Raw genomic sequence first — 16,719 nt, 5'->3', positions numbered from 1 at the left:
TGAGGGGGAAAATCCCAAAACACAGAAAATACCACATTTCCCAATTTCATCTCAAATCACGTAAATAAGGATGACAGTGATCCACCTGTTTTTAATAAAGAAAATTGTATATTACCAAGAATAATACATTCACGTAACGTCTTCCACACAACGTTCAACCAAAGCTTTAGAACCATATACTTAAGGCCTATTTGTGTGTACTTAATGCACACAATATGTGCATTACTATATAATTAAAAAACAAACTACTTTTTCAAAGTTTTTTCACCCTAAGAGCATCTGCTGAAACTCTTGATTAACAAAATTACATAGTTGCTCATCCCGGATATGTATAACAATGTATTAATATTTATTTTGAGAACATTCTCCATTGAGCAGAACCTTGTACTCTCACTACTGAAAAAGACACAGGATACAGTTATTTACTTAATTCTGTGAATTAGCAAGACATTGAACAAAGCAAGAATGATGCATCACCAAATAAATTTTGTTTATTTGACAAGTGTACTTCAGTTTTCATTATCAATGATTATATTTCATAGTATAATAGTAAATGTTCTCTCGTATATTTTGACAAAGTAATCATGTCTTTGACATAAGACCTCACAGAGCATATTTGTGAAGTTTTACTGTATTAGAATCACAACTTCTATTGCCATGACATTTCTACTGCTGGAAGAGGAAACAGTCCAAAGGACCTACACTAGATCACTATGTGCGTTCCTAGGTCAGTGTAGCTCCTGGACATCAAATTCCTATTTTGAAAACTGTTTGACCTCGTAAAAGTACATCATTGTCTAAAAGTGCATCATTGTCTATCTGCTACACAAACATAACTATTTGAATAATGAACAATCCTCACCCTCTGAACTGTTCGCAGACTTTTAACGTGATGGGAAACAGTGCAGCATATCTCATTAAACTGATATAATATTAAATTCTAACACCACAAATTTAAAATAGCCAGTGTATCCACTTGCATGTTTGTACCTCCTATCACAATCATTTCATCATAAGGAGGTGAGCTCAGTGACAAAGTGAACCCACATACAGGCATCCCCTGTACAGACAATGCACCAAAATAAATGCAAAACTGCAAGGCCCACAAGAACTAGTAACAATTGTTGAAATTTAGCTACAGAAAACAGAATATAATAAAAAGATTTGATTTTTCAATGACTCCCAACTCCCTATGCATCAACATCTTGAGTCTCTTTAATCCCTCTCACAACATGTTTCTGTCATATTTGAAAAATACTTTAATGCTGGAACAAGATCTTGTTTTAAGTAGACATACTTTCCTGACTGCACAGACATATTTGATTCAGTAATCTGCCTTCCCCCACTCTCGCCCCCAGTGTGTCTTCTTTTTTTTTAATGAAGAAAAGAATGGCAATGACAGAAGTTTACTTGCTTACCTCCAAAAATGAAAAGCGAACAGAGGACTGCATGGACTGCAAGGGCTTGTTGGGGTTGGGCTCAGGCTCCTTGGGGTGAGACTGAAAGTTAAAATAATGTCATCTCTAGTAAACAAACGCTTCAGTAAAAGTAGCATGATTTACTTTAGGGGTTATGGTCCTTAAAACAGAAATTTTAGAGCGCTGTTTTGAATGAAATGGTACACAACCATCCACTAATTATAACTTCTATTAGCCTCATCAGTTTTGGTCCACCCTGGCTATGAAATTGATAAAAAGTTTAAAAAAGAAAACGTGGGAAGCGTGGAATAGCCTACACATTTGGCTTTTTTCAGGAAAAGATTACTGCCATGTGAGTCCTCTAGGGAAAACTGAAAGGAACTTTGTAAAGTATTGTGTTTATAACAAACAACCTGAGGTGCTCAAGTGCTATAGAGCAGTCTTTACACAAGAAGATATTCAGATACCTAAAACTAAGAATTTGATTTTGCACATGGGCTTTATAAAAATATGATTTTTGGCTATAAGAAAACTTTGGTGCAAATTTTCAAATCTGGGAGCCCAAATTTAGGCACCTAAATAAAAGTGGCCCCATTTTCAAACATGATGCACTACCGTAACAGTGGGAAACGCAGATGCTCAACGGTTCTGAAAGTCAGGCCAAATATTTAAAGTGACTCACTACAGATATGTGTTTAACAGACAACCACATCTGACAATTCTGACCTTAGAAACTGTCTTTAAAAAGTGCTTTGGACTGTAGTTCTACTTCAAAAGGTTCGTCTGTAAAAATAGCATTGTAGGGCCACTGACAGATTCCACAGTTGCACCTCTGAAGTGTACTCAAACAGCGACATGCACTTTTCCCATGAATGCTTGCTGGAAAGCTTTTTAGTATGTCCGTAACATGCCTCTAGTTGCAACTGGCTAAAGTTAGCCATCTTCAATTCTTGTCCTAAAGCGACTAATTAGCTTTGCTTGCACTTTTGTGTGCACTGAAGACTCTCTCAAATTCTCCCACTTTGCTCTAGCTTTGGTGCTAGCTCCAGACAGAGCAACAGTGGGAGCACACAGATAGACCAGTCATCAGCCTTTTTTCCCCAACATCCTGTCATCTACCTGAACCCTGTGGCCAACCTATGCTAGCACTCCCAAAGTTAAATCACAGGCTGAGTTGCACCTGTGCTAGTGCAACCATGGGGATAAAATGTGATTGGTTTAGAAATCCTCTTTGCAAAATTTATGTATGCTTGATCCAACTATTATGGGCCTTGAGAAAGGGTAAACTAAACCAGTGTCCCCAGGAGGATGGAGTTCTGGGGAGTGTAAGCTTGTGCAACTGGGTTGTCTTATCGGTGAGCATTGATGCTGGGCGCATAGGGAAGGTAGACTGCGGGGATCCATTCCCTGAAAGTGCTATGAGACAGAGTCTGTGTCCAAGAGGCTAGAGCAAGAGACTGCAAATGAAGATCCAGGGGAGCTCAGAAGTACGATGGATCCAGGGCCAGATCCAAGCACAGCAGCCTGGTGAGAACCCAGAAGGGGAAAGGTCAACCAGGATCTGACACACCATTATAAACCTTTTTTTCAGTTGTTTATAACTTTGCTAAACTTGGTGGTCAGGCTGAACTCTTCTATGCTGGGTCAGACTGGGTTTATTTTGGTGGGGTTTGTTTGTTTGTTTGGGGGGTGGGAGAGGCTTAAATTCAAGCAAACATGGTCTGGCCATTTCCAAGAATGAGATTAGGGAAAATATGTTGTTTTGACACATTAAAAAAAAATCCTACAATCTTTTCATTGAGACGCTCTAGCATCCAAGCTTGGGAGCAGGGACTTGAAATTTGTAGGAGGTTGCAGGTGTCAGGGATGTGCTTTTTGCATTCATGTGGAAAAATGGATTTGAAAAATATCTTCACACATGCTCAATAGACACTTCTTAGAATTTGGCAGCTAAATTCAGACTCTGTCTGTACTGGTCATGCTCCATTCCGGGGCAGCAAGGGCTGAGTAGCACTTTCCTTGCTGGTCCTGGGTGCTATGGACAGGAGAACTGAGAGCAGGGAGCGTGTTTCTCCTGTGCGCGCGTGTGTGTGTGTGTGTGTCCCCTCCGCTGGAGCTTGGGGTGCAGTAGAAGGTTAGTGGCAGGGGTAGATTGGGGTAAGGAGCCGGTGGTGAAACCAACCGTAAATTTGCCATGTCCTTTCTCTGTCCAAACAAAGTAAAATATAAGAAAGTACAGAGACAACTTAAAGGTAAAGAGTTAATTTTTAAAATTTTGGTCAATTCTAATAAAACAAAAAGTATTAATAAAAGAGGTAAGGTAATACAAATAGATACATAATTTTTATTGTGACAATATTTTAACTACAAAAAGCAAACAACTAGTATTATAGTAATATACATTTTAACAATATATATGATTCAAAATCTGAGCACTATGGCAGAGTAAGCATAACCGTGGGAGGTTGCACCATGAGGAGGAAGAAATACACACTGTTTGGTACAAGTCATTACCTCCCTTTACAAAAACAAAAGTATTTGTTGAAAAATAGTGTTGTAAATGATTTTTCAACTTTTGTAGCTGGAGACATCATTTGAATTAGATTATTATGTATTTCTGGTAAAGTTTAATTTTTAAAGTATTTAAATTGTGATTTCTTCAGAAAAGAGAATACAACTATAAATTATTCATGGAAACTATTTTAAGGAGCTCCTTAAGAAGCTCCTTCAAAATCTGTGAGAAATTAGTAATGTTATTTCTCAGAATACACTTCTGAAGTCCTAAAAGGTACCTACAAGTTCACAAACCCCTCCAAAGTAAAAGAAGCAGGAGCATTATTAAGTCTTCATTGAAATATGGATTTTTTCAATAATGTTTTAAAAGCATAAATGGGAAAACTCCAAAGCACTAACTCCAAAGTCATTTTCTATAATAAGGCTTCTGGCACCTTAAAGCAATATTAGAATGGATTATTTTCCCCATGTATATATACACACATACACACACACTTACTTGCATACATGTCTCCCTTTAAAACTTTCCAAATGTCTTAGGTAGTATCTTTTATAACTAAATAACTTTCCCTTTGTATTTTCAGTGCTCAGGCATTTCCTGTAGCAAGAATGTGGAAGTCCAAGGGAATACTGTAGGAGGTGAAGTAACCATATCTATTTATCTAGCTAAAAACAGCAAATTTTCTGGGGTGCCTACTGTATGTATTAACACATGCATAGCATATGGAGTCTCTGTGTAAGTACGTATGTACAGATATAAATACAATTGGCTGATTAATTTAGAATATGTGCTGACACTTTGTGAATAAGAGGCTTTGTCCAACATATTCGCTATAAAGCCAATTTGTATATTTTCATGTAGCTACTTTCAAAGTAAGAACTGAAAGCGGGCAAATGAGTTAATCAGCTTTAAGAAAATACAAAGTAAACACACTGCTAAACTAGGTAAACACATTTACTGCAGAGACTAGATGCTAAGCAGGAATCATTCAGAATGTAAGACACTTCATTAATATTCTGTTACACATGTAAAATATGTATCATACTTAATGAATGCTCACAAATAGCATGTCTATTATGTTCTAATCTCTTGTAGTGCTCTCTATTATTCAGCAGAGACAGAGGCCTTTCTGAAAGGCAACACTGGGATAAACAAACAGTAACAGAGAGGGGGAGAGAAAGACAGACACCATGGCCTACAGATATATTCTTTCACTGTGAGCTGTTAGGATGCTTCATGCCCTGAGATTCAGCAACTTTAAATATGCAGAAATGTTTTCTTCTAAATATACTGCAATGTCCTGGCTCTAGGCTCACACATTTGCTGAAATCAACTGCAATGCATTTAAAACATGTTCCTTCAACCTAAAGCTGCAGTGCTCCGAGATTGTCAGTACAAACATATATTACATAGCTATTGGTTGCACAAAAGCTAATGCCATGCAGAAATCATTAAAATATTAAAGACAGACAATACTTACTCCAAGGTCAACCCTGGAATTTGTAGCCTTTCCCGCTGGGCTTTCATTGCTGTTATATGTTACCACACTCTATTGTAACCATGACACACATTCACTGGCAGCATCCTGGTGATGACAGAGAGCCAAAATGAACCACTATAAAGGAATGGACTAACAATCTCTGGGGGGAGAGGGGGTGTACTGCAAGTTTGGGTCCTTCCACCTCTAGCTGTCATGAAGAGATGTCAGCTGCCTTTTTCAAGTTAACAGCAATGCCCACTGCACTGATTTTGCAAAGAGAATGAAGCCTTTAGTTCTGCACGTCAAGTAATTAATTTCTAATAGCCTAAAAAAGCAATTGCCTCACTGACGCGCACACTTTTTCACCTCGACAGAATGAAAAGTCCCCCTCGCCACACAGACTGACAGCTCAGAAACATAAAGCAACGGCACTGTATGCTTAAACCAGTTTCCCTCGGCAAATGTCAAACGTTTACCACCCCCTACAAGCCTATCAAATAGGATTTAGCTATCTTGCTTAAGTCACATTATCCCTTTTCTTGGTAAACAGAATTATTCAGTGTCTGCGGCAATAAAATAGCAAGTCACTGAATGACAATGTAAGCTCCTTTTCTTGATATAGAAAATGATTTTAGGAGACTTAGGAGCAAATACATTATATTACTGTAGCACTGATTGTTAATGTAAGACAAAAAGTTAGTGTTCTGTTTTGGGGTGGTTGTACTTGAATGTTAAAAAGGGAAAGGTTATAAATATTTTATTAAGGATGAGACCCAGACTGCAAATTGAAGACAGACATTTTAGATTGCCTTTAAAATATAGAATCTGAAAACAATCTCATTTTAATAACAGTAATATGCAATGCTTTACAGAGACACTCAAAGTACAGTGTATATCTGATGTCTCTTACTTGATTTAAACTTACCCATTTCTTTTCCCTATCCCCTTCTTTGGTCTATGCCTTTGGCTGATACCTTCTTTGGTCTATGCCTTTATGCTAAAACTTTACGTAAGTGTTTATTACAAATACTATAAGAGTCAGAATATTTTACCCCATTCAACTCAATGTTTTCTATGGCAAGTGCTTCATGCCAGTCTAATGTAACAGTAATGTGAAAACAATTTATGTGAATCATTTAATGTTGTTTTTATGGTTTTTCTACTTGCCAACCATTAGTTTTTTAGTTTTAAAAGTCTGCATCCACAAATTTCTACTTTTCCTTGTGATAACATATTATATATATTTAAAAAACAGCCCGTTTCAAAAGAACATTATTAAGGCTGCAAAGTCAAGTTTTCAAAAGTTAAGAAATACCAGAATTAAAGTTGCCTGAGCAATCTTAGTTCACCCCCATTGTGCACATGCATTAGGATACAGTTTTAATTACATGATCACATTTTTTCCACAGGACCCCTGCCTCATTCAATGCACAGGATGGAGCTTCTCTGGGGATCACTCAGAATTGTGTAGTAAAGGAGGCTGTTATCTGTAGGACCCCTTGGTAGTGGCAGAAGTTAGAAGGTATGTCATGAATGAGGCAGGGGACTGCAAGAAGAGAAAGGGATGGCTTCTTGGTTAAGGAAGTTGAATGCTCCCCCAAGGAGAAATAGATTTCTCTATGAAAATAATGCCTGTGAAGTGCAGTTAGCACACATGGGCTGTGATAGGTTGGACAATGCAAAAGGACTCTTTGGAGAATTTAGCTCCCAAGCTCTAACAACTCTCTACTCAGCATGTGCAAACTGAATTTTTATTTTTCAAAGGCTCATAACTTCACCAAATTTGAGAATTTTTTAAATGAGGAAGCAGAAGGCACATCCCTGACACTAGGGTGATGCCCCCTGAACAAATTTTAAGTCCAAAGCACATAGGCTCCAGAGCCTCTTAAAAACAATTAGTACAACCAATTTGTTAACATGGACAAAATCACATATTTTTCCCAAATCTCATTCTCAGAAATGGCTGAACCATTTTTGCTGAAACCAAAACAAAAAACAACAAAGACACAGCCTGAGGCAGACACCTAGCACGGAAAACTTCAGCCTGAAGAGTCAAAGTATGGCAAAGACATAAGGAACTGAAAACAGGGTCTTATGATGGGAAGTGTCAGGCAACCTTAACCACAGGCAGTGGTGCCTACACCTCACAATATTATATATAATCTTTCAGTTTTTAACAACTGAGAAGCTAATATAGCTCCTTTTGTTTACATCTTGGTGTACCAACATCACTTATGATGTCTGCACGAATGCGTACAACTATGGAGTCAGTGTAAGATCACTGGTGATCATTTCAGCATGCCTCCTAGATTGTGCTTCTGGTCTTTAAAAATATAAACAAAACTACTTGCAATGAGGTGGGGGCTTTTTATTAAATGATATAATATGTAAGATTTTCCTGACCAAATTGTAAGAAAGATCAAATTTTGGGTCTAAGGGACTGACAATGTACCTTTCAGAAAATATACTGAAATATGAAATTTAGATATTAAATAATTGTTTGCAGCTTGCTTGTTATCAGTAGCACCAACAATATGTGAGGTACTATACAAATACAGAAGGCAGATTATCTCCCTCGCTCCAAAGAACTCATATAATTATACATAAGAAAATAAATAATCATTAAGTTATGATTTTTCTTTCCATTACATATTTGTATTAGCCAATATTTCTAATTTGGTTGACATAATGCTATTGGCCTTAGTTTGTACTCTACTGGAAATCAAGTTAAGAAAACCCAGAATTGTGCATTTGAATTTCTACAAGTCTTAAAAAAAACCTTGAATAATTATTCAACCAAATAGGACTAGCCCACATCTATCCTACAAATAATCTTACCGGTCAAATCCTAAACTCTCTCCCTATTATCTGATGGGAAAACTCACTCCCAAAACAGGATGTAAGCATGGAAGTGGATTAAACTTAAGATAGGGTGTGTGTGCCGATTTTTAAAGGCACAAAGGGGACAGTTAGGCACCAAACTACCAGTTGTGCCTTTGAAAATCTACCCCTCAATTTGTAAGTAAAACACAAGCCATTCTTTACAACTATCCCGTACCTTACAAGTGCAGCAAACCTGTACACAGACCATTTGCTGCAAGTCATCCTTCAATATTCTTAAACCAGCAGGAGGGGCAGCCAATTTCTCTACATTGCAAACTTCTTGGGACCAAAGACTGTCTTTTTATTCTATGTTTGTAAAGGGCCTAGCACAATGAAGTCCTGACCAATGACTAGGGCTCCTAAGTGCTACAGTGATACAAATAATTAATAGTTGTAGTACATTATGACGATTGAATTTGGGATAGCCCTTCCAGATTAGAGATGTGATGCAACTGCAGGGCCATATGAAGGAAAGCTGCACAACCTGTGCACAGATTTATAGTACTTCTGTAGACTTTGAGACTGGATGTTTGTCTGTTCCTATTATATTCATTTACATTTTCTTCAGCTAATATTACCACTATACACAGCATCCATTTCTCTGATTGCTGGGTGAAGGTTATCTTGATGAGCATTATCAACCAAAGGATAGGAAATCTCTACAACTACTATGTATATATAGGCAAGGTGCATGGCTTCTACTGTATAAATCTTTATCAACTTTCATGGCAGATTTAAAAGAAAAAGACAGTTCTGTCCTAACAGGGTAAGAGCTAAATAGTTCCAAAGTTTTTACTGGATCAAGGCAATGCCACAGTCTTTTCCATATAAAAAACAATGAAAGGAGTAAAGTTCAGAAGCATTTCACACCTTGCTTAAAAAGGCAATACAAGTTTCAGAAATTAATCCTATATGCCAACTTGGACGTGAAGGTGAATTAAGAAGGCAGGCCTATAACAGAGGCCTATAAAACCAACTCTGCATGGTGACTAAAAGCCAGCAGCATGCAAAAGGATAATGTTACCCATGCTGCATGACAAGATATAAAAAAATTATTTTCGTGTAAAACTTTATAAGCAGACAGTACATGCTCCTGGCCAGCAGGAAAGCACCATTGGTGTAGGTGAGGCTATAACAGAAAGAACTGGACTGCCGGCCGAGCATAGCAGTTTAAGCAGAAGCAGCTGTGAAGCTGTGTACAAAGGCTACTTTAAGACCCATAGAGACCAAGAGAATCCAACTTCGGGTCAGATCAGGAGTGTATTCTTAAATTTTCATATTACTGTTCAGTTGACTCATGCTGGTACTTCGAGTCAGCATCACTGGTACTATTTTATTCTCACCTTGGATTAATTTATTCTCATCTTGGATTTATTCTCACCTTTGGGTTGGTACGCGAGATTTTCTTCCCTACATTCTTGATTTCCAGAAGACTTGGGAAGATGATTTACTGAAGAACATAGTGGTGAATTCTGACAAATTCTGTTCTCGGTTGTACTTATACAGCAAAATTAAGCCTTAATTTAATTAGATGAAGTCTAGCTACTAAGAATTGACTCCCCATTTAGTTAAAACCATTCTTTGAGTTTAATTTCAAATTGATCAGCTACAAGTCACGCCTGCCAATTTCTAGTTGGGAAAACAATAATTAAAATGAGGCTCATATTGTTGCAGAAAATCTCATTCATTAATTTAACACAATTCAATTTTTATTTCTGGAATAAAGAAAATTAATTGTACTTTCAAGGGGCAGGGATAGGATCAATGTCTCAGTCAGAGATAATTTAAACTTCATTTCTCTCTACAGTAGTGTCAGCCTCGAAACAGTTGACGTAAGTGTTTTATTGACTTATCCAACACTTTTAGTTTAGCACTGTAGATCACTATTTACTATTATAAAGATTAACTACTGCAATACGGCATTAGAAAGTTACATTTACTGTTTATTTGCTGTAAGTGGATAGTGGCTATGTGCTTGCACTGACCTCTTGCCATTTAGCTCAAGGCTCTATTGTACTGAGATTACTGGAAAGAGGCCCTCCCCTGCCCCCCCATCCACGAGTAGTTTAGTTGCACAAAGATGGTTTTTACTAACAATTTTCTGGAGAACAGAACCATCACCTCTTCGTACTAAATTTAAAACGAGTTATTACAATGTGGGGGTAAGGCAGCTTTTTAAGGTTTGTACACCAAGTTCTTGTATGCCAGTGGGATGTGCAAGCAAAGCAGAGGATAACTAATGCTTTACTTTCTTTATATATTCAAAGAAAAGGGAAAATAATGTGAACTAAGTGTTAAGGAGAAAGTCCATTCTCAAAAACAGGGAACTATTGCAAGCAGTCTAATTTCCTGGAAACCAACCACTGCAAAATATCACTTCTCCTATCACCAAATTGCTTCTCAGGCAACATGAGTCTCTGACCAACTGAAGAAATATCTCCTATTTTAGTTTCTGCTCTGTACAATGTCAAACACTCAGCAAGTCTGCAATTAAAAATCATTCTTTCCTGCCAGTTAGATTCACCTGAGTATTGACAGATACTGCCTGTGTTGACACAAGCTCCCACTGAAGTGCTGTCTTAGCTTGAAAGAATAGCCTTGAAACAAAATATGATGATCAGAGCTAAGGGGAGATTTTCCAATGTACAAAAATGGTGGTTAGAAACCTAGATAGGCTAAAGATTAAGGCCAACATTTTCAAAAATGGGTACCTCACTGTCATCACCTAAACCCCTATTTCCGGTACCTGTGGATTTAGGCGTTTAACCTGAAGAGCATCCACTTTTAAAAATCTTGGCAGAAGAATATAAAATGTACATTTAATCCCTAAAAATCTATTCAAATGAAAACATCTTAAAAATTGATCTTCCTCACCACCATATCGAATCTCACCATATTGCACACTTTCAGGGCCTCCTCTCCTCCCTAATTTCTGGCGACTCACTATAGTTCTTTGGTTTCTTCCTTCTATAATTCCATGCCAATCATAACCCCAGTGCAATTCTGACAAACCCACAATGACTATAAAACCCAAACAGGTCAGGTAATAACTTATTTCATCTGTCTTTCCCAAACTGTAATCAATAAGATCTTATATCCTTAAATGATGGTAAGCTAAATCAAAATGGAAGCTTTAAGATTCTCACTGTAGAATCTCATAATTCCATGAGTCGCTCAAGATAATCTGCCATCAGTGAGAGAAACGTATGAGTAAATCACTCTGATGGGATCAGACTTTGTCTAATGTATTCCCAGCTCTGGAATTTAAGTCCTCCAAATACTGTTCTCCTTTTCTAAAAGGAAAGATAAAGCCTCTATTGCCAGTTTTCAAGAGTGCATTACATTCCTTCCCCAGAGTGATTTGACATTCCTGTTAATACTTTCAGGGCAGGGGAGAAATAGAGCCTATCAGATTATAATTTAACTTGAATTGCAGTCTTGAGAAGAGGACATACTACCTATAAAATGGTCTCTATCTGAAAACCACTCATTTTCAAAAGGACAAAGACATACATTAGTACTACAAATCTATAGAAATCAGCTACACACACTGAACAACAGAATATTTCAGGTTATGTAATAAACTAAACTACAGCCCTATAATATAATAGTGTTAGATACAGTTTGCTCTCAACTAATAGAATTTGGATTTAACTGTCAACACCAGCACTGGGGTTCACACCCAATGCTGACAAAGTATCAACGAACTAGAGGTGCCATACTATTAGCAGTGCTGTCTTTGGCAAGAGATATGAACTTTGTGTCCCCTTCTGCTAATGAGGAAATTAAAGATTGTATAGTTGCTTACCATGGACCAGGGGGGAAGGGGAGATTAACCCTGATGTTATGGCAACTCTCACCACTAACAGCTTCCACTTTCCACAGATCTGCTCAGGCAACTTGCTGAGTTTACCTATGCTGTCCCTCCTATTACCAATATTTAGCTTTGTGAAGTGGTTCAAGGCTTACAGCATGAACAAGTACTATAACATCAAATTCAATATTCTAATATCACTCTTTAATTACAAATACAAACAGTACAATAGTGCCTAGCAAAGTTATAGTTTGATGGCACTCAAGATTTGTAGCAGTTGCTTTACTGCTAAGAATAGGGTCTCAGAATGAGTTTTAGTAAGAACAACAGAAAAAAAAAGTCTGAGAGTCACTCTTTTTCTTTCAAAGATGAAAAATGCAACTTTTTGCTAAAAGCAATTTGTTCAGGGGAGTTTTGCATGAGCAACCATTGCATTTACATTGCTTTGCTACATTTTGATTATACCAGTGTCTGAATCTTGTGCAGCTCATCAGGTGGAGTGTTGATGAAAGTTCAGAAGTTTCACTCCTGTCTCTATTCTTCTATTGCCCCATCCCTGTGGTACCTGAGTGCCTTACACATTATAGACAACAGAACAATCATAGATAACTTCCTTTCCCAACTCAAATGAGTAATTTGACTGTTTCTAAATGTAGGGGTTTTTTGTAATGACATTGTTGTGGAAATATTAAGTTTGAGAAGTGAGGTTTGCATTTAGTTCTAAATCAAAGAGGTTAATAGCTATTCTTGACATTAAGTTCCACAGACTTGGACCAGCTCTTCAGAAAATTTTCTCCTACCTCAATTATTTGCTTGATAGTCATTGTTCCAGTGGAAAATGCCTGTCACCGAGGGTCATGGTCGCAATCGGAGAGGCGGGGTCTCCGGTAGTTTGGACTAGTCCCATCAAGGGCTTTAAATGCCATGTTGAAGATCTAGCACTGCACTCAGTATTTAATGAGGAGCCAGCAGAAAGAATGGAGCAACAGGAGATATGCTTATGGCATCATGCTGTCTGATCAGATAGCCTGCTGCATTCTGCACTAGCTAGAGAACTTCGAGGGGAGGTACGTCAAATGAATTGCAATAATCAATGCTGGAGGTCACAAAGGTATGGATCACTATGGCTAGGCATCAACAATAGGAGGGACCATTTTTGGCCTCCTGCAGATGGAAGGGAGGACATGTTTTGCTGCTGTGACTCAGAACCAGTGAGGACTACAGGGAGACCCAATGATCCAGAAAGACTTAACCTGACAATATCTGTTACTAGGGGGTCACAGATGGTCATGACTTTCACTGGGCTGCAAAAGGAAGGCTCAGCATCGCTGCCGGTGGCTCTGACTCCCATCATTCTTACAAAACTACTACTGCTATAAAATGCCTGGGTTTAAATTAGCTGTTACCACTCAAGAAAGAGATCTTAGAGTCACTGTGGATAGTTCTCTGAAAACATCCACTCCATATGCAGCAGCAGTCAAAAAAAAGCTAACAGAATGTTGGTGTGACAGGGCAGAGGGGCCCCGCACTGGTATCGCAGGGGTTAACCCTTCCTTCCTGGCAGAGGAAGCCCCGCCCCGGAAGTTCTGATGGGCATGCTCCAACTGGAGAATAAGTATAAAAGCCTGCAAAGGTGATCAGTCTGGGCTGACCACCAGAGGAGAAGGAGGCACACCGCCAGCTCCGGAGGAGGGACAGCCAAAGCTCCCAGATCCAGGGGACAGCCAAGCCAGGACGCACCCGATGTCCAAGACGGAAGTCTTGGCAGGAGGGGATGGACCGGAGGACCTCCCCCTCCCCCGGAGTAGAAAAGATGACATTGAGGGTAGGAAGTGACCCAGGGGCATTTTAGAGACAGGCAGCGTTAAAGCTGCACTAATGCTCGGTGTGTTGCAGGCAGATCCCCGCCGAGCTAAGCGTGAGGGGAAACCCCGCCAATAGGAGAGCCCTGGGTTGGGTCCCGGTGGAGAGGGCGGGCCTGGGTCCCCCTAGCCCCCTGCCCATTGGGATACACTGCCCTGCCTGAGAGGGAGTTACTTGGACTCTGGCAGTTGGACCACACTGCCCTGACGTGTGGGGTGAGTTATCTAGACTCCGGCTGCTAGGCCGCACTAACCCGCTTGCGAGGGGGATTGTACAGACTCCAGCTGCTAGGCCGCACTGCTCCAACGCGGGGAGTGGTTTATGAGGACCCTGGCCGTCGGGCCACACCGCCCGATACTCAGGGTGGACTCAAGCCGTTAGGTTCCACTACCCCCGACTAAGGAGCGAGCACAGGGAAACTGGCCATTGGGCCACACTGGAAAGCCCTTAAAGGACGGGCATGGGAATGTAGGAGTGATGAGGCCACGACACCCCATCCACCCCTGCTACTAAGGGGCACTGTGGTGCTGGACCCATCACAGTTGGGAATCATTAAGAAAGGGATAGATAAGACAGAAAATATCATATTGCCTCTATATAAATCCATGGTACGCCCACATCTTAAATACTGCATGCAGATGTGGTCAACCCATCTCAAACAACATATATTTGAATTAGAAGAGGTTCAGAAAAGGGAAACAAAAATGATTGGGGTATGGAATGGCTTCCGTATGAGGAGAGATGAGAAAGACTGGGACTCTTCATCTTGGAAAAGAGACGACGAAGGAGGGATATGATTGAGGTCTATTAAAACCATGACTGGTGTGCAGAAAGTAAATAAAGTGTTGTTCACTCCTCCTCGTAACACAAGAACTAGGGGTCACCCAATGAAATCAGTAGGCAACAGGTTTAAAACAAGCAAAAGGAAGTATTTCTTCATACCTCACACAGTCAACCTGTGGAACTCTTTGCCAGAGGATGTTGTGAAGACCAAGACTATAACAGGGTTCAAAAAAGAACTAGATAAGTTCAGGGAGGATAGGTGCATCAATGGCTATTAGCCAGGATGGGCAGGCATGGTGTCCCTAGTCTCTGTTTGCCAGAAGCTGGGAATGGGTGATGAATACTTGTTCTGTTCATTCCCTCTGAAGCACGTGGCATTGGCCACTGTTGGAAGACACTATACTGGACTAGATGGACCTTTGGTCTGACCCTATACGGCCATTCTTATGTACTGGTGCAAACAGGCTAATTACTTATAAGGCTGGAACTGTACTAATGAACTTGTGTCTGGTTTTGTGTCACTAACTCCTATCACTGTTTCTTATAGGAAGAGGTATTGGATTCTGAGGTTAAGTGGAAGTTTTACAAAGTGATTTGCCGTCCTTAAAAGTTCTATGGAATGGGACTTTTCTACTTTTGTGACAGAGATAGCACCATCTCTTTGCATCCTGCAAAGCAATGACTTAGACTGGAAAGAATCCCTTGTGCTGGAATCTCTCTGTACCAGCTAATGTTTTCCACCATCAACAGTCAAGCCTCCTTCCTTACTACTTTCTGTGCAGGTCATCCAAGAACCACGGAGATCTGTGGAGGCTTTCAAGTGGGCTGGACACCTACAAACACACCTTCCACTCCTTACTAACACAGAGGCCAGACAATGCATGGAAAAGATTCACTAAAATGTTAGGGCCACAGCATCAACACAGACCTGCTTGCTAGCCAACATTAGAAATAGTACATACGGTACTGCGTCTTAATGGAGACTAGCAGCAGAAGACACAGAATTAGGGCATCACAAAAATGGAAAAGAAATAACCCAGACTATTCCTAGGAGACTTTCCTACAGATTGTAATTTACAAGAATACCCATAAATATGCGCAAGTTGCGGTGATGCATTTTATTAATGCTTCAGAACAGCACAATGAGGTAAAACTGTGTGGTCCTAGAGAACACTTCATCAAAGTCTACCTGGGGTGGAAGGTGTTCTTTACTATTCTACAAAATATTTTTTTTAATTGTAGCTTTAAACAATGGATTAATTTTTTAAACCACTTTTAAACATGAATTGTATGGTGTACTCATAGGTCTATTGTATTTTTATGTTACCAGGCAAGGAATATAGAGCAACAACTGTATTCATTAGAAATGTTAATTAACTTTTTGTACCATGAAACAAATCTGAAAAATAGACCTCTGGGAAGTTATGTAATCAAGAATAATTTCAAAACACAACAGAACCATTTCCCATATAAAATACTACAGGTAGAAATGAGGCTGCAACATTATGGTTGAGAAATCAAATGTACAAAGTCAGCAAATTTGAGAAATTAAGGTTTCTACTGGAATACTTACTTAGCCACGTTGCACATTCTGTATATTTTTAAACATATACATTTAACAGCATACAACAGTACTGAAGTTTTGGAAAAGAGTGGGACATGACCATATACATGCAACCTGAGTTAAAGACCATATGATTATCTTTTTCTTGAAATTGCATTTTACATCTAGATCTGAACATGATTGGTGCTCTTGGTTAAAGTAATTTGATGAGAAATCTCCTCTGCCTCTGCCATTAAGTCAGGCCTTAATAGCAGCAGATATCTTAACAATGGCATCTTGATCTGCCTTGTCAGTGCTCTAAATCCTTCTTGGCTAAGGGTACTCCAAAAAGCTAATGAAATCTGTTTTTTCCATGCAAGTTAGAATATGTAAATTTTATACATGAATCAATGTTCTTCA

At 39.2% G+C, this 16,719-nt stretch overlaps 1 protein-coding gene across 7 annotated transcripts in view; it reads right to left on the bottom strand.

Moving 5' to 3' along the window:
- The window catches only part of MAST4 (microtubule associated serine/threonine kinase family member 4), a 442,775-nt gene that overhangs the window by 166,842 nt on the left and 259,214 nt on the right, over positions 1 to 16,719 (bottom strand). The window contains exons 1-2 of one of the 7 annotated variants that reach the window (XM_074952652.1): positions 5,414 to 5,553; positions 1,419 to 1,499 (exon numbers count right to left, since the gene is read on the bottom strand). The exons of 5 other annotated variants lie outside the window; for them this stretch is intronic. In XM_074952652.1, the coding sequence (XP_074808753.1) occupies positions 1,419 to 1,499; positions 5,414 to 5,460 (128 nt within the window). In that variant the 5' untranslated portion in view covers positions 5,461 to 5,553. Of the gene's footprint in view, positions 1 to 1,418; positions 1,500 to 5,413; positions 5,554 to 16,719 lie in introns of those variants that run through there. One more of the 7 variants, XM_074952655.1, reaches the window with a different exon arrangement.

Source organism: Natator depressus, chromosome 5 (assembly GCF_965152275.1).
Source record: "Natator depressus isolate rNatDep1 chromosome 5, rNatDep2.hap1, whole genome shotgun sequence".
NCBI classification, from domain to species: Eukaryota; Metazoa; Chordata; order Testudines; family Cheloniidae; genus Natator; species Natator depressus.
This window is presented reverse-complemented; position numbering and strand designations above follow the sequence as displayed.